Below are 18,603 nucleotides of genomic sequence, written 5' to 3'. Positions count from 1 at the left end.
GGGGGAAGATAATTTATTCTTCTTTGCCCCCTGTAACTTCCTTTACTCAGATCCTGGCATCCAGTGGGCACTCTAATGTTTGGTTGAGTTAAATGGGCCTGAATTGGACTCATTACGTCCATGAAATGATCATATGTGGCTATTTCATCAGTTTTCTGAGTCTCTATTCAATGCCTGTTATACCTGGCTATACTACCTGAGAAGAAATTTCCCTTCCCTTCCTCTTCTCTCCTCTCCTCTTCTCTCCTCTCCTCTCCTCTCCTCTCCTCTCCTCTCCTCTCCATTCTTTTCTCTTTTCCCTTCCTTCCTTCCTTCCTTCCTTCTTTCCTTTTCTTTTCTTTTCTTTTTTTTTTTTTTGGAGATAGTGTCTCACTTTGTCACACAGGGTGGAGTGCAGTGGCGTGATTATAGCTCACTGCAGCCTTAAACTCCTGGGCTCAAGGGATCCTCTTGCCTCAGCCTCCTGAGTAGGTATGACTACAGGCATGTACCACCATGCCTGGCTATATGTTTTTTATTTTTTTGTAGAGATGGGATCTGGCTATATTGCCCAGGCTGGTCTCAAACTCCTGGCCTCAAGGGATTCTCCCACTTTGGCCTCCCAAAGTGCTGGGATTATAGGTGTGAGGCACTGCACCCAGCCTCATCTCCTTTTCTTATGAAAAAAACATTTTCTTATTTCTGCAGTGAGACAGTGGAGCTAATTTTTTAAAGTTGCACATTTTAATCTAGAGCACATTTTCCCACACTTAAAACTCTTGTTGGCTGCCAGACTGTAGCTTTTGACTACTCTTTCTCTCACCAGGGTTTTATATATGTTACATGTCAGAAATGTAATGACTCACTCATGTAATGGTCAGTCTTAGCTACTGCTTATGTCTAGACTTTTTGGCTTACCATCTGGTAGGCACTGTGGAATCACTCTGGATGACATTTGTGGGCCACACCCAGACAATGTGCACTTCAAGAAACTTGATACTTAAAGTGGGCTTATAGATGAGTAAATAAGATGTGTGGTTATTTCCCACAGCTTTGCTTAACTTGTACCACAGAAGGGGATTTTTCTGGTGATTATACAGTGGCTTGCAGGCCAATGTGACGATGACGTGATGATATAATTACTTCTAGGTGCGTCCAAATTGTCAGCTTTCTGAATCCTGTGGACACTTAGTGAACACTGTTAAGCAGAGATAAACACTTGAGTGTGTATCCTGTTTGCCCTAATATTTATTGTTGCGCCAGTTTGGACTCTCAGACTCTTCTGTCTGCACTCGGTTTCCAGTAGCGCCTGAGAAAGTTGTCACTTGCTTCCTGTTGAGCCCTTTCCATAGTTCACAGTTGACCCTTAACATCTGCTTGTTTGTAAGAGTCAGTGTTCATTCCTTGGCTGGCTGTTGTCTCCTAAGAGTTGCAAAGATTGGTCCTTAATAGAAACAAATGTGCTATGCTATGTAGCAGGCACTTCTGCTCTGCCATGTCCGTAGGCTCCACTGACCAGCAAACAGACTCAGGATTGCTCACCTATGTGGCCCAGGTCTACGTCCCCATGGACAATAATGCTTAGGTGGACCCAAGTTTAGTCAGCAGCAAAGAAAATTATTCTGATCTCTCAGGAAAGGGAAGGCCACTCTTCCTGGTGACTTGGAAGTGCACCTTTCATTCCATCATTTAAAAGTATTTGGGCAGGCATGGTGGCTCACACCTGTAATCCCAATATTTTGAGAGGCCACAATGGAAGGATCACTTGAGGCCAGGAGTTCAAGACTAGTCTGGGCAACACAGCAAGACCTGTCTCTACAAAAATTAGCTGAGTGTGGTGGTACACACCTGTAGTCCTAGCTACACAGGAGGCTGAGATGGGAGGATTGCTTGAGCCAGGAGGTCAAGGCTGCAGTGGGCTGTGATTGTGCCACCATACTGTAGCCTGGATGACAGAGTGAGACCTTGTCTCAAAAAAAAAAAAAAAAAGAAAAGAAAAAAAGTAAAAATAATTAAAAATATGTTAAAAATAAATAAAATAAAAATATTTTTGGGGTACCTTTCATGTGCTCGGTGCCATGCTAGACACTGGGATATGAGAGTGAACAAGACGGGCAAGATTTTTGCCTTTAGGGAGTTTCCATCCTGTCAGGGCTCATCAGACACTGAACAAGTAAATAAACACAACAACTGCAGCCTGGTCTTTGGGTGCCACAAGGAAACAAAGACTCCTTGCTTGAGGGGCAGAGTCCTCTTGCTCTAAGGTAAGAAGCTATGGGTGATGTTTATGAAGGGAAGCAATGGGTGGCGTTTAATCTCTCAGCTCTGTGTGTGGCACACACAAGCATTGTTTAAAACAGAGGGGTCAGGAGTTCAGGCTCTGAAATCATACAGGATTTGCCTCTTGGTCCCCCTTCCTAGTCTTCTACCTTTGGGCAAGTGAATCCCTATGCTTCGGTTTCTTCATCTGCAAAATGAGCCTAATGAAACCTACCTCATTGGTTCAGAGTAGAAATTAACTGAGGTAATAGATGCAAATAGAGGCTTGACACAGTCTTGACCATCCTGGCCAGCCTCTGATGATAGTTAATATTATTCTAATCAGCAGTCATAATGATAATAAAATAGTCATGGTAAACAATTGATTTGACCAAATGGCCCCACCACTTTTGAAAATTTGCTTGTGATCTAGTTTCCGTCCAGTGGTCTGGCCCTGGGGCAGGCGTGGGGTCCAGATCTAGTCTCCTATGCTGGCTTGGAGGGTTCTGCTTTCTGTGTGTTTCCTTTAGCAATATCTTGGGTGCTGCTGGCTTACCCTGTATCTGGGTGTGTATATAATACATAGGGGAGGGAGTATGTCATACATAAGGCTTCATAGAGAAATCGATAATGGGTTGAGAGTGAGTTAAGACAGAGAGCCGCTAAGTTAAGAGGCTGGTGAATTACATAATGTGGTAGGTGGGAGTTCAAGCATGGCTGAGGGATGGTTCTGAGTTTGTGTTGTGTTAGTGTATCAGTCCCTGCCTCCTCTCTCAAAGGTTCTCAGTGTGTATGGCTCCCAGGGTAGGGGCTGAATGCACAGCCAGAGATGGTGAAAGAACATCGTGGCCATCAGCTGGGCCAAACCGTTAATTAACTGGTGAGTCAGCAGACCCAGAGAAGTGAAGTGACTTGCCCAAGGCCACAGGGACTGATTAGTGCAAGCTTACCTTATACCTGGCTTAGGCTCCGCATAAAAGGTCTAAGAAGACCAGAGGCTGCAGCTGTGATGGTGGTAGAGTAAAGGTCACAAACCTACATGTTTGGCCTTCAAAGTGCTGGTTGGCCTGTTGAATTAGTTGCCAACACTTACAAATCCAGTGATTTCACATTTCTAAAAATTTGGATTTTTGGCTTTTCCTGGGAAATATCAGATCTGGCAAAACCGGGCTTATATCCGAAGATGGCAAACACCGGATCGGATTGAGTAGTGGCTGCCTCCTTTAGCCAGGTCAGGTGCTGGTAGTAAAGCAAGCTTACTGTCCACACCTGCCCCACTCCCTAAGCTGGTCCCAGCCTGACCCTTTGGGCCTGCTTATGATGCATAGTGCAGAAAAAAGAAAAGAAATTGGTTCTTCCTTTCATCTACTTTTCCTGCCAGTGTTTATTTGCTAGCCCATATGTTCCTGCACAGGGTCACTCCTGTTGTGGAATAAATGCTAAATACATAAAATTGGTGTCAAATGAATGAAGTGTCATTGCTAGAGTCCAACTTGGGATCCGAAGCTGAATCTTGACTTCCTCCTAACAGCTGGGTGACTTTGAAGAAATCATATGACCTTTATTTGTTGTCTTCCTTTTGTGGAAGGGAGGTTAGGGGAGTCACTATTGCCTTTACACTTCGTTATTTGAAGAAGTAAGGCATTGTCATGTTTCTGATTCAAAAAGTCCAAAAGGGCTTGTAGAGAAAAGACTTCCCTACTGTGTCCCTGCTACCCAGCTCCTTGCCCTGGGGGAAACCAGTGTTATCTGTTGCCGGTTTGCCCTTCCAGAGACATTTTACGCACATGCAATGAAAAGGGTAAATGCTCTTTTTTATCTTTTTTACATAGATGGTAGCATAATGTACACATGGCTCTGTGGTTAGCCTTTCTTTCATTCAAGTTTGGCTCTTTCTTTTTTGTCCTTTATTTGAGATGGAGTCTTGCTCTGTCACCCAGGCTGGAGTGCAGTGGCCGGATCTCAGCTCACTGCAAGCTCCGCCTCCCGGGTTCACGCCATTCTCCTGCCTCAGCCTCCTGAGTAGCTGGGACTACAGGTGCCCGCAACCATGCCTGGCTAATTTTTTGTATTTTTAGTAGAGACGGGGTTTCACCATGTTAGCCAGGATGGTCTCGATCTCCTGACCTCGTGATCCGCCCGCCTCGGCCTCCCAAAGTGCTGGGATTATAGGTGTGAGCCACCGCGACGGACCCAAGGTCAGCTCTTTCTTAGAGCTGCTTTGTCTTCCAGTATATGGGACACCATAGTTTACATATGGCCAGTTCCCTGTGGGTGAGCACTTAGGTTATTTCCAGCTCATTGTTGTTATAAAGAAGGCTGCAGTAAAACCCGTGTTACATAAGCCACTTGATGTGCCTTGAATAAAATTCTTGGAAATAGATTTGTTGGGTCAGAGGGTATGGCCTTTGTCAGTTTGATAGATCTTGTCATATTTCCTTCCGCAGCAGTCAAGTCAGGGTGCTCTCCCTGCAACAATGCGTGCGAATGCCTGTCTCCCCCAACCCCACCACCCATCACCTTGTGAAGCCTAAGAGAGTTTTGTGAAGAACACAATGTTGTTTAAAAATATTAATAATAACTGTAGCTTTTTGGGCCTCTACTCATGGCCAGGCCATGATCTAGGTTATCTCAGTTTCATCTTAACAACATGCACTTAAGCATTACAACCATTTGACAGACAAGGATACTGAAAATTCAGAGCCTATGAGGAACATACACTGGTCATCCAGCTAATAAGCTGTAGAGTCTGGATTTGAAGCCAAATGAGTCAGATTTCAATACCCTGGTGTTTACCCATGGTGAAGCCCCATGTAATTTTTTTTTTTTTTTTGATAGAGTTTTGCTCTTGTCACCCAGGCTGGAGTGCAATGGCGCGATCTTGGCTCACTGCAACCTCCGCCTCCTGGGTTCAAGCAATTTTCCTGCCTCAGCCTCCTGAGTAGCTGGGACTACAGGCACCCACCACCGCACCTGGCTAATTTTTGTATTTTTAGTAGAGACAGGGTTTCACCATGTTGGCCAGGCTGGTCTTGAACTCCTGAGCTCAGGTGATCCACCCGCCTCGGCCTCCCAAAATGCTCATGTAATTTTAAATGTTGGTGTTCTGAGCCAACACCTGCTTATAGTTCCTGTCTCTTAGCAGTGATGCTTCACATACACCTGGCTCATTTACTCATTCAGAGAATATCTATGGAATTCCTGCTTCACTAAGCCCTGTGCTAAGCCCTGGGGATGTACCTGAGAACATGACAGATAGTGCCTGCCCTTATGGGCCTCACAAAACTGTAACAAATCATTCTATAGTCATTTATTAAGGCAGATTATGACAAGATGACGAAGGAGGTAGGGAGGGTGCTCTCTGGGGTAATGGAACCTAATCAGGGTTGAGGAGAAAGGAGGGCTTCTCTGAGCAAGTGATGGTGGGCTATAAAGGGGGTGCAGGTTTGAACCTGGGGAGTGGGGTGGGAAATATTTCACATAGAGGCCACAGCACATGGAAGGATCCTGGGGCGGGGCAGAGCAGGTGCTGGTGGAAGACATGAAGGAAGGCCAATGAGAGGAACTGCAGAGTGGTGAGAAGTGAGGCTGTGAGGATGGAGTTTGTGAATTTATTTTAAGACTTGTGGGGAACATTTGAAGGCATTGCAGCAAAGAGTGACGTAAGCGTGGTGGGCTCTGAACTGTTGGGTTCTAGTCCCAGCATCCTTTCTCATGAGCTGTGTGACCTGAGACAAGTTAAACACTAGGCACCTCCACTTGCTTCTTTGTAAGCTGGGGTTGGTAATAGCACCTGCCTTCTTGTGGTCGTAAGATCAGACACAGGTACTCCCAAACAGATGCTTTCATGTAGTTTTGAGTACCATATGAGGTATGAAACAAGTGAGACATTTAAACCCAGTAAACATGAATACATTTGTTTTCTCCAAATTTGATGCACTCTGATACTTTCTATTCTATTTCACTAAAAGTCAAGACCTTCTAAGTTCATTTTTAAAATGCTGAGATAATACATGGCAAGTGCCCGCCTCACAATTGGCAGTCAGTAAATGGTGCTATCATGATCATCAAGGTTGTCATTAGAAAGACCATTCTGACTGCAATTAGAGAATGGATCAGTTGAATTTGACTGATCATTATCTAAATCCTGGTGGTGTGGAAGGACATTGGGTCATTCCTGTGTTCATGGCCCAGGGAAGGATTTGCATGCTGGGCTTTCTGACTGTAGAAGCTTCCAAGGGTTATGTGTAAAAGAGGTCATCTCTCTTGTTTCCCTGGGAACTAGTTTCTCCTTGTTTTCCAGGCAGTCACATCAGGTGGCATGGCTGTTTTCTTTGACTTCTTTGTTATTTACACTCAGAATGGCTTTTTCCTGGAAGCCTCAGAGTTATTATAAGCCACCTACTTCTTTGTTTTAAATTGTTGGGCCATGATTCTACTTCCCTTTTCAGAGTCAAAGGTTGGAGCCCTAGTGGAATTCATTTGCATTTTCCACTAAGTGCAGTATCTTCCTCTACCCACTGCCCCAGTAGGCAGGGCTTTGCCCCATCTCTATGCCCTGGCCGTGGCAGCTGTGAGGAGAAAGTGAGATGACACATTCTTTTTCTCCAAGAAACACATCATGGAAGTTTTTGAAGAAACTCATGTGAGCTGAGTGTTAGCAAGGCCTGTGATACCTCCCAGTAACTCTGTAACCACCACAGAATTTCCTGGACCCAGGGCCTGGGCTTTCCAGATAACTGAAGTGAACCCTTTCAGCACCAAAACTTTTAAGTTGCTTTTGAAGGGAATTTTTCTTAATGTAACTGGCATTGGTCTTTCAGAAAGGAATATGGACCAAAATTCTAGTTTCTCTAACTCAGAGACATTGGGCATAGAACATTTCTTCTAATTTTTAATTTTTGTGGGTACTTAGTGTGTGTATTTAGGGGGTACATGAGATATTTTGGTACAGGCATGAAATGCACAATAATCACATGAGGGTAAATGGGGTATCCATCACTTCAAGCATTGTTCCTTTCTTTGTGTTACAAACATTCCAATTATACTCTTAGTTATTTTAAAGTACAGTTGACTGTAGTCACCCTATTGTACTATTACATACAAGATCTTGTTCATTTTACCTAACTATATTTTTGTACCCATTTAACATCCCCCCTTCCTCCCACCACCAATACCCCTTCTCAGTCTCTAGTAACCATCATTTTCATATCTCCGTGAGTTCAATCATTTTAGTTTTTAGCTACCACAAATAAATGAGAACATGTGAAATTTGTCATTCTGTGCCTGGCTTATTTCACTTAACATAATGATATCTAGTTGCACCCATGTTGTTGCAAATGACAGGATCTCATTCTTTTTTGTGGATGAAGAGTATTGCATTATGTATATGTACCACATTTTCTTTAGTCTGTTGGTGGACACTTAGATTGCATACAGGTCTTGGCTATTTTGAATAGTGCTGCAATAAACATGGGAGTACAGATATCTCCTTTATATTCTGATTTCCTTTCTTTTGGGTATATACTCAGCAGTGAGATTGCTGAATCATATGGTAGCTCTATTTTTTTGTTTTTTGAGGAACCTCCAAACTGTTCTCTATAGTGGTTGCACTAATTTACATTCCCACCAACAGTATATGAAGGTTCCGTTTTCTTCACATCCTCACCAGCATTTGCTATTGCCTGTCTTCTGCATAAAAGCCATTTTAATTGGGGTGAGATGATATCTCATTATAGTTTTGATTTGCATTTATCTGATGATCAATGATGTATTAGTCCATTGTCACACTGCTGTAAAGAACTACCTGAGACTGGGTAATTTATAACGAAAAGAGTTTTAATTGGCTCACAGTTCTGCATGGCTATGGAGGCCTCAGGAAACTTACAATCATAGGGGAAGGCAAAGGGGAAGCATAGTGGCAGGAGAGAGAGAGAGCAAGAGGGGAACTGCCACACACTTTAAAACCATCAGATCTCATGAGAACTCATTCACTTTCATGAGAATAGCATGGAGGAAACTGCCCCCATGATCCAATCACCTCCCACCAGGTCCCTCTCCTGATACGTGGAGATTATAATTCAACATGAGATTTGGGTGGGGACACAGAGCCAAACCACATCAAATGATGTTGCACATCTTTTCATATACCTGTTTGCCATTTGTAGGTCTTCTTTTGAGAAATGTCTATTCAGGTATTTTGCCCATTTTAAAATCAGATTATTATATTTCTTTCCTATAGAGTTGTTTGAGCTTCTTATATGTTCTGGTTATTAATCCCTTGTCAGAAGGATAGTTTGCAAATATTTTCTCCCATTCTGTGGGTTGTCTCTTCACTTTGTTGATTTGTATCTTTTGCTGGGCAGAAGCTTTTTAAATCAATGTGATCTCATTTGTCCATTTTTGCTTTGGTTTCCTGTGCTTGTGGGGTATTACTCAAGAAATCTTTGCCCAGTCCAATGTCCTGGAGAGTTTCCCTAATGCTTTCTTTTAGCAGTTTCATAGTATAAGGTCTTAGGTTTAAGTCTTTAACCCATTTTGATTTGATTTTTATATATAAGATAGGGGTCTAGTTTCATTCTTCTGCATATGAATATCCAGTTTTCCCAGCACCATTTATTAAAGAGATTGTTGTTTCCTCAGTGTATGTTCTTGGCACCTTTGTCAAAAATGAATTACTATAAATGTATGGATTCGTTTCTGGGTTCTCTATTCTGCTCCATTAATCTGTGTGTCTGTTTTTTATGCCAGTACCATGCTGTTTTGGTTACTACAGCTCTGTAGTATAATTTGAAGTCAGATAGTGTGATTCCTCCAGTTTTGTTCTTTTTGCTCTGGAAGGTTTTGGCAATTCTGGGTCTTTCTTGGTTTCATATAAATTTAGGATTTTTTTTTCTATTTCTGTGAAGAATGTCATTAGTATTTTGATTGGGATTGCATTCAATCTGTAGACTGCTTTGGATAGTATGGACATTTTAATACTATTGATTCTTTCAATCAGTGAACATGGAATGTCTTTCCATTTGTGTGTGTGTGTCCTAGAAGAGGCAATTTGGACATAAAGAGAAACACCAAGGGCATGAGTGCACAGAGGAAAGACTATGTGAGGGCATGGCTAGAAGGCAGCCATCTGTAAACCAAGGAGAGAGACCTCAAAGGAAATCAACCCTGCTGACACCTTAATCATGGACTTCTAGCCTCTAGAACTGCAAGAAAAGAAATTTCTGTTGTGTAAGCCATGCAGGCTGCTGTATTTTGTAATAGCAGTTTGAACAGGCTAATACAGGGGTAGCAGTAATGGAGGTAATACAATAAACCATAGGTAGCATTTATCAAGCACTTGCTGTGTTCAAGGAGCATTCTAAGTCCTACTTGAGTCATCTCATCCAATATCTTGCAAATCCTAAATCACCTGCTCAGTGCTCCACAGGAAGTGGTGACACCAGCCTGTCTTGGGTGACTTTTCTCCCAGCCTCCACTGCACCTGTGTCTAGCACCTGTACAGTTCCAGGAACCATGCAAAGTACTTCATAGACAATCTTTCTGGTCACCACAACTCTTCCTTTCCCCACTTTTCAGATGTAGAAACTGCAGCTCAGAGGTGTCCAAGGTCATACTGTGAGTATATTGTGGCTGCTATAATAAATGACCACAGCTTTCATGGCTTCAAACAACAGAAATATATTCTTTCATGGTTCTTGAGGCCATAAGTGCAGAATTAAAGTGGGGCAGGGCTGTACTCCCTGTAGAGGGCAATCTGCTTCTTTTCTCTTTCAGCTCCCGGTGCCTGCATTACTCCAGTCTCTGCCTCTGTCTCCACATCACCTTCTTCTCTATGTGTGTCTGTGTCTTCTCCTCTTCTGTCTCTAGTACCTTCTGCATCCCCTTTATAAGGACACATGTGATTGTGTTTATGGCCCACCTGGATAATCCAGGACCAGCTTCTCTTCTCAAAATTCTTATCTGAATCGCATCTTTTGCCATATAAGATAATATTCACAGGTTTTGGTGACAAGTGAATGTATCTTTGTAGGGGGTCGGGAGATGTTTTTCTGCCTACCACAGTGAGCGAATGGCAAAGTGACCACTGATTTTAGGGTTTATCTGCCCCCAAAGCTCTGAATGATACACACTTGTGGCTGTACATCCTTCAGAGCTATAAGCATTATACTTCTCAACATCTTTTCTGCAATGCTATTTCTAGGCTCTGGTAGGGGTGGGCATTAGAGTCATAACTAAGAATTTCTGGGCCCTTTGATTCAGAAGTTCCACTGCTGAGAAGCCACCTTACAAACGTGGTCATGTCATCCCTAAGACCCACAGATACACTCATTCTTTACAGTAACAAAAAAAGGGGAAACTCCCTAAATATCCACCCATAGGGGACTAGTTAAATAAAACGTAATACCTCCTAAATGGAATAGTCAAGCTACCATTAAACATAATAAAGTAGATCAATATGTAGTGATATGGGAAGACGGCCATGACGTGTTATTAAAAGGAAAGAAAAACATTACTCATTCTTATTAGCATATTAACAAGAATGTGTGTGTACATATGTGTACAGCTATTAAAAATTCAATAAAATTAAAATTCAGTTCTTCACTTGCACTAGCCACATTTCCAGTTCTCAATGGTCATATATGGCTAGTGGCTACCATATTGGACAGCACAAATACAGAACATTTGTGTCATCTCCAAGTTCTACAGGATAGAGCTGCTCTATACTAAGTGGCTAGAAAGAGGCCTTTCACTGTGTATGTTATAAAGTTATGTGAATTCTTATGTTTTTTGTAATATATGACCAAGTATGCTATTATCAGAAAAATAGGGGCACATAGAGTTTCCAAGGTAACATTCTATTTCTTAAGTAAATACTAGTTTATTATCATTATTTATTTATTAGTTTTTTTTTAAAAAAATAGAAACAGGGTTTTGCTCTGTTGCCTAGGGTGGAGTGCAGTGACATGATCACAGCTCACTGTAACCTCGAACTCCTGGGCTCAAGCGATCCTCCTGCTTTAGCCTGCTGAGTAGCTAAGAATACGGGCAAACACTACCATCGCTGAACAATTCATTTTTATTTTTATTTTTTGTAGAGACAGGGTCTCACTACATTGCCTAGGCTGGTCTCACCCTCCTGGGCTCAAGCAATCCTCCAGCCTCAGCCTCCCGAAGTGCTGGGATTATAGGCGTGGGCCACTATGCCTGGTCTCCTATTATTATTTAAAATATATGTTTGTGTGTGTATAAACTCTTAAAGCATGTTTCATAATGAAAATATTTTGAAACATATAGGAAAAAACATAAAAGGAATCTCCTGGCAGGCTCAACAGTGAGCCAGGCGTGAGGCTGGGAGACTTCCGGCCGGGGCTGAGTCCCTGATCTGACAGCTGTCCAGCCTTAGCCGAGTCAGGCACCTTCTCAGGCCTCAGTTTCCTAATTTGTGACAGACTGTCTGCTCCATCTGCCTTACAGGATTGAGGTAAGACTTAGAAGCACAACTGTGGGTGGAAAACCACTTTCAATCAAAGGGCTAAGGAGGCAAGCCTGGGTGCACTGTGAGGGGGATGGGGCTCAGAGGACTTGTCTGCTCCTCAGTGGAGTGCTTCCAGATGCCACTGGGTTACCAGAAGCAGAGGGAGCTGCTGTTGTATCCCCACTGCTATCACGGCTTGGCAATTTAGGAATCACTGCAACAACGTGATTTTATTTATTGAACGAGCTCTTATGTAGCACTTATTTGCCAGGTACTGTTCTAAGTACTTGACAAATATTTACTCACTTAATCCTCCTTCAACCCTCAGGCAGTCACTCAGGGTCATTTCGTGTGGGAGGAATTTGAGACTCAGAGAGGTCGAGTAACTTGATCAAGGTTACACAGCTAGTAGGGAGTGGGTGTCTAAGGCAACTGTGCTTTCTCCTTTCATCCTTTCTCACCACTCCTCTTGCCCCATCAAGTATGGTCATAGAGTTCCTTATGCCAGTTTATTTATCTCAGGGGCATGAGATTGAACTTTTGATATGAAATTTGGTTCCTAACTTAGTGGCTCCAGTTCTGGTTTTCTGACTGAGTTTGGTAGCACGGAAAGGTGGGAGTGGGCTAGGGAATGAGGCACCAGTCAATGATCTGTCACTCACTAGCTGTGTGACTTTGGATAGGTTACTTAACTTCTCTGATGTTCAAGTGTTTTGTTTTGTTTTTGAGATAGAGTCTTGCCCTGTCACCCAGGCTGGAGTGCAGTGGCACGATCTCGGCTCACTGCAACCTCTGCCTCCTGGGTTCAAGCTATTCTCCTGCCTCAGCCTCCTGAGTAGCTAGGATTATAGGTGCGCCACCACGCCCAGCTATTTTTTGTATTTTTAGTCGAGACAGGGTTTCACCATGTTGGTCAGGCTGATTTCCAAACTCCTGACCTTGTGATCTGCCCACTTTGGCCTCCCAAAGTGCTGGGGTTACAGGCATGAGCCACTGTGCCCAGCTCAAGTGGTATTTTGTGAGGGTTGAGGAAGTTTATGTATTGAGACAATGCTTGGCTTCATGGCAGCCAGGCAGCTGATGCCTTTTTTTTTTTTCCGAGAGAGATTGAAGCCTCGCTCTGTCGCCCTGGTTGGAGTGCAGTGGTGCGATCTTGGCTGACTGCAACCTCCGCCTCTCGGGTTCAAGCGATTCTCCTGCCTCAGCCTCCTGAGCAGCTGGGACTACAGGCACACACCATCATGCCTGGCTAATTTTTGTACCTTTAGTAGAGACAGGGTTTTGCCATATTGGCCAGGCTGGTCTTGAACTCCTGACCTCAGGTGATCCGCCTGCCTTGGCCTCTCAAAGTGCCGGGATTACAGATGAGAGCAACTGTGCCTGGCCTAGCCAATGTCTTCTTAATTCTTATATCTTCCTTCATCTCTTTTCTCCCCTCCCCTCCCCTCCCCTCTCCCTTCCTCTCCTCTCCTCTCTCGTCCCTTCCTCTCCTCTCCTGTCCTCTCCTGTCCTCTCCCCTCCTCTCCCTTCCCCTCCCCTCCCCTCTCCTCCCCTTTCTTTTCTTTTTTGATGAGCTTTGCTCTTGTTGTCCAGGCTGGAGTGCAATGGCACGATCTTGGATCACTGCATTCTCCGCCTCCCAGGTTCAAGTGATTCTCCGGCCTCAGCGCCTTGAGTCACTGGGATTATAGGCATGCTCCCCCATGCCCCGCTCATTTTGTATTTTTAGTAGAGGCGGGGTTGCTCCATGTTGGTCAGGCTGGTCTCGAACTCCCGACCTCAGGTGATCCACCCACCTCAGCCTCCGAAAGTGCTGGGATTACAGGCTAAGCAGTGAGCTTAGTCTTGAGGATGCAGAGGTGAATAAAGCCCTATGCCTGTCTTCAAGGAGTTTGCGGATTGGCCTAGGTGGGAGCTGGGGAACATGCTCAAACAGGTGTCGGGAAACAGCTGTCACAGTCCTAGCTCTCCTCCTGCCTCGAGCACCTTGGACGAGTTTCTTTGTTTCTTTGCTATACCTTTGTCATCTGTGAATGGGACTTGGACTGGCCCCACTCCGAGGGCCCGTCTGTTCTGTCATTTTCTGACTTGTCAGATTTAGGTCAGGACAGGCCTGCGCCTGCGGGCCCAGCGCTGTAGCAGGTGAACCCAGGGTGTATCAGCGTTTCCCTTTAGGGCACTCTTGTCAATGCTCCCAACGGCCTCCTCCTTCCTCCCTGTGCTGCTCTGGGGAGGTCTCTTGGCTCTGCCTGAAAGTAGGAACGGTGGAGACAAAGACAGCTTCGCATTCTCTTCAAATGTCAGCATTGAGAGTGGCGGATTCGGGAGGAGAAAAATGAGTCAGTGGCAACTCGTTGTGTGTGACTCTGCAGTTGATGAGTCCGCGGGAGCCACAGTTGTAGGCTGAAAGTGACCCTTATTTAAGAGGGGCTGAGTGTGTAGATGGAGCTGCCCTGGCGCTTTGCTGGACTAGGCGGCCTGGGGACACTAACTGAGAAGTGGATGGGGACAGGAGCCAGCCTGTGATCCTCAGTGTCTTACAGTTTCCTGGAGAAGTGGGTGTTTCGGCAGGAAGGTGGTGGGTAAACACCTGGAATGATCCATTCTGCTCACTTTTCTACTTCCCTGTACCAGTACCATGGAATGAGAGGCAGCTCCATTAACTCGTTTAAGATCCTCATAAAGGGAGTTAATATCCTGTAATTACACAGGTGAATTGCAGTTAGCAGGCCCATTTGAAGAAGGGCAGCGAAATGGATCTTGTCTTTGTAGTGTGACCTTTACTGGACGAGTTAAATCCCAAAGCTAGCCGGTTTAAGGATACGGAAGGACCTTGTGTGGCTTTATTTCTTCGTCACCTCATTTGTTGGTTTATGTAGATCTTTCCAAGTGGCAGTGGCATTTATGAAGCTGCTGAGACCTTCTGAAACTTGACAGGCCTGTTATGCTTCTTTTGTTAATAAAGTTTAACAAAACTGTTGAACTCATTCTGAGCAGGGGGTGAAGGGGCAAAGACTGTACAGAAAAACAGGACATAAGTCTGCTTTTTCCTTAAAAGAAAAAAGTTAAGAGACAGGACAAGTCTTATATTTTCTGCTTCTTTGTATCACAAGTTCCTTGTTGCTATGCCTGTTGCCTGCAGACAGCTGCTAACACCTCCCGTGCCCTTTCGATGGCTTGCCTCCGTGCCCATCTGAGTGGCCTAACTCACTCTTCTGACCATAACAGCATGTTCGATTTGGAGTTGAGACTTCGGTTCCCCCTTCTTCAAATGCTAACCAGCTGGAGTTGCAAAAACCTTCTCCCCTGGCAACCTGAAGGTTGACTCAAGGCTAGAATATCTTTTTCTTGCATCATTAGTTTTTGGGACATAGCAGAGTTAGCTGGTGAGAGAGATGTCAGTGAACATACTTCTGGGCCAAACCTACTAAACCCGCAAGTAAAAAGTGACTATGAGATTCGTGGTGTTTCCTTTTGTCCTTCACTCTGCTGAACTCTAATACTCACCTTTTAAGTCATTCCTTAGAGTCACTGAAGGACTTTAGAGTCACTAAAGAATAAGAGACTGAAATTACAGGTCCAAAGGTGTCAAGGAAAGAAAGAAATTCATCTGAAATGGAAATAGCCAGTCCTTGAGGCCCATGGCTGTGCCAGTCTGCTGGCCATGTCACGTGATCTCATTTCGTCTCTCCAGTCCTGGAAAGTGGGCATTAGTAACAGCTGAGGACTTTAGACTCAGTGTGTCCGAAGTCACACAACTTGGGAGTGGCCAAGTTAAGACTCAAACCTGAAGCCACTGCCTTTAACTGTGAAGCCGCAAAGTCTCCCAGCAACTGCTATAAGGGGACAGTGTCCTTGAACCCAACCCTGCAGGGTGAGTTGGGTTTAAATAAGCAGAGGGAAAAAGAAAGAGAATTCTGGGTAAGAGGAGCAGTTGGTACGAGCAAAAGTGTGGTGGAAGGATCAGGCATGACATAGAAGAGTGCCTGCTGGTTGTGAGCTCCATGGTGCAGGGCACCATGGCCTCTGGAGCCATCTTATATGTCCCAGTGCCTGAGTGCCTGTGCATAGTAGCTGCTCAATAAATATTTATTGCATGAGTGAGTACTTGAAAAGATAGTTATCTTCTCCATAGACTGAGTACCCTGAGGGCAGGGATTTGGTATTAGAAATCTTTGGATGTTCTCCAACTCACAGTGGTTAATAAATAGCAAAGATTCAGTGAGTGTGTCCTGTTGAAATGAGTGAAGGAATAGCAGGTAAGGGAAGGTGAGATGTGCCTGAGTGAAGAGACACTGATACTTTGAGAAAAACTGAGCAATACATTTAGACTGGCATGGTAAGGGCGTATGATGGAAGGTCATCAATGCCAGGATGAGGAGCTCTTGTGTCCTCCTTGAGACATTTTTAAAAAATCTATCTCTTACTGCACAACATCATGGGCCACAGAAACCCAGGCAATGCCCAAATTGATGGGTGCATATTAGAACCAGAGTCTAGCACAGCTTAGAAATCATTTTTCTGCAGGACTGGCCTTAGCCTTGCCCCATTGTCATTGTCTTCCTACTTGAGGGTGACCACACTGTTAACAACGAAAAAGAGATCTGTACAAACCTGTGAATGGGAACAACCTACAAGGGAATAGATGCTATTTCTGGGTACCACAGTTGTTTTGGGGGTAGTTAGGCTGGAAAGTCCCAGCCAACTTCCTCTAAGAGGTGTTCTCAGGCCAGGAGTTCTCAATAAAAGCTACTCTCTCTTTTCAGGTGTTGGCTACTTTTGTGGTTTTAAGAAAGCCTGAGCACCTGAAGGCAGCCCGTGGAAAAGCCCTTTCTGAGGGCATTCAGAACCTTCTGCTCCTAGAGGTGAAGCTGAACTGTCACCAGGACTTATGACCCGTGGCTTCGCTCCCATTCTGCCTGGCGAGTTCCACAAGATGGGCTCCTTCCGCAGGCCTAGACCGCGCTTCATGAGTTCCCCCGTGCTCAGCGACCTTCCCCGATTCCAAGCAACTCGGCAGGCTCTGCAGCTGAGCTCCAGCTCAGCCTGGAACAGGTGAAGGAGGCCGCAGGATGTGGGGTGGAGGGCTGCCAAGGGCCATGGCAGGGAGGGAGGCATACGGGGGCTGACTCAGCTTCTGCTGATTCTGGGAAGGTCGTGATTATGGGGGTAAATGATGACAAGAGCAAATTTTCTTTTTTTTCTCCTTTATTTAGAGACAGGGTCTCACTCTGTCACCCAGGCTGGAGTGCAGTGGTGCAATTATAGTTCACTGTAGCCTCAAACTTGTGGGCTCGAGCGATCCTCCTGCCTCAGCTTCCTGAGTAACTGGGACAACAGGCACATGCCACCACACCTAGCTAATTAAAAAAACAATTTTTTTTTAAAGGGCTGGGGTCTCACTATACTGCTCAGGCTGGCCTTGAACTCCTGGCCCTAAGGGATCACTCCCACCTCAGCCTTCCAAAGCGCTGGGATTATAGATGTGAGCTACCACACCTGGCCAAGAGGGGAAGGTTTTTTTTACATCCAGTGGGTCTGTTAGCTTTCTTTGTTTCAGTAGCCGGAAAATAGACCACTGAGAGCCCCTGGCCTGTCAGAGTCAGTTTACGAGACTGGGACAGCTGTACTGGAATTACAGTCACTAGTCATGCTCATTAGTCACACCTGAAACTGTCAGCATAGCCGAGAGTGGGCTTCTATAAGTAACCTTAAGTAACTTACTTCCTACTTCCCGCTTGGGAAGATAAAACATGTGTGTGAAAAATTAAATGAGTGGCTTAAACCAAAGATTATGAAGACCTGTGAGCCACGGGTGCTTAGAAGAGGAGGCACAGAGTTTTGTTAGGTTCTAGCCAACCTTTTGTGCACCAAGAATTGAGCAGACGGAATCAGCACTGTGTCTTATATGCTTGTGGGCTACTGTTTTTCAAATCTTTGCAGATACTGTTTGGAGAAATTAAATGCATCATTATTTTGAAGCATGACTGAACTCTTTGTAGTTTGGGTCATTATGGATCTTTTCTCTTTTCTTTTTTTTTTTCTTTTCTTGAGACAGTCTTGCTCTGTCACCCAGGCTGGAGTGCAGTGGTGCGATCTTGGCTCACTGCAACCTCTGCCTCCCAGGTTCAAGTGATTCTCCTGCCTCAGCCTCCTGAGTAGCTGGGTTTACAGGTGCACGCCACCACACCTGACTGATTTTGTATTTATAGTAGAGACGGTGTTTCACCATGTTGGCTAGGCTGGTCTCGAACTCCTGACCTCAAATGATCTGCCTGCCTCTGCCTCCCAAAGTGCTGGGATTACAGGCGTAAGCCACCGTGCCCAACCCATTATGGATATTTTCAATGAATGGACACAGAAAGCATGACTCTGATGATAGGGATGGAGAGAGGGGGTTCCAAAATGTTTTGGTGTTAAATGAATCCCTATTCTTTAAAGAAAAGGCCAGGGCCCTTAATACAGACAAGATCGTAAGCAGCTCCTTTGCTGAAACACTGGGTTGTCGTCCTAGAGGCTGTGGAGTAAGCCCTGATATGGCCTCTCAAGGGACTGACTCTACTGCCCGTACACCTCACAGGAGTAGAAATATGAGGGGCCTGTAAGGCTGGCCTGCGGGAAATTCTTCCAAGGAAAGTGCTGTTAAAAAGGAAAGGAATTACCGGTTCATGCTAGTTCAAGGCCACCAAGCTTCCCTGTGAAGACAGTGGCTGTGAAAGAACCCCAGGCGTGGGTCAGCTTCTGCTTGCAGGAAATGCCATTTGGAATCTCCCAGGCCCATGCAGTTTCCTGCAGTCAGATCCCACTGCCAGCCCTTGACTGTGGCTGCACCAGCAGGGCCGCCAGCGAGGTGAGGGAGGAAGACCCGCCAGCTTGCAAGAAAGCGG

The 18,603-nt window shown here is 44.9% G+C and overlaps 1 protein-coding gene across 2 annotated transcripts in view; it reads left to right on the top strand.

Moving 5' to 3' along the window:
• The window catches only part of PRR5L (proline rich 5 like), a 96,502-nt gene that overhangs the window by 8,659 nt on the left and 69,240 nt on the right, over positions 1-18,603 (top strand). The window contains exons 1-2 of one of the 2 annotated variants that reach the window (XM_026454071.2): positions 14,846-15,036; positions 16,483-16,771. In XM_026454071.2, the coding sequence (XP_026309856.1) occupies positions 16,608-16,771 (164 nt within the window). In that variant the 5' untranslated portion in view covers positions 14,846-15,036; positions 16,483-16,607. Of the gene's footprint in view, positions 1-14,845; positions 15,037-16,482; positions 16,772-18,603 lie in introns of those variants that run through there. The other variant, XM_023185528.3, reaches the window with a different exon arrangement.

This window comes from Piliocolobus tephrosceles, chromosome 13 (genome assembly GCF_002776525.5).
Source record: "Piliocolobus tephrosceles isolate RC106 chromosome 13, ASM277652v3, whole genome shotgun sequence".
NCBI lineage: Eukaryota > Metazoa > Chordata > Mammalia > Primates > Cercopithecidae > Piliocolobus > Piliocolobus tephrosceles.
Note: the sequence above shows the minus strand (reverse complement) of the source record. Positions and strands in the feature narration are given on the sequence as shown.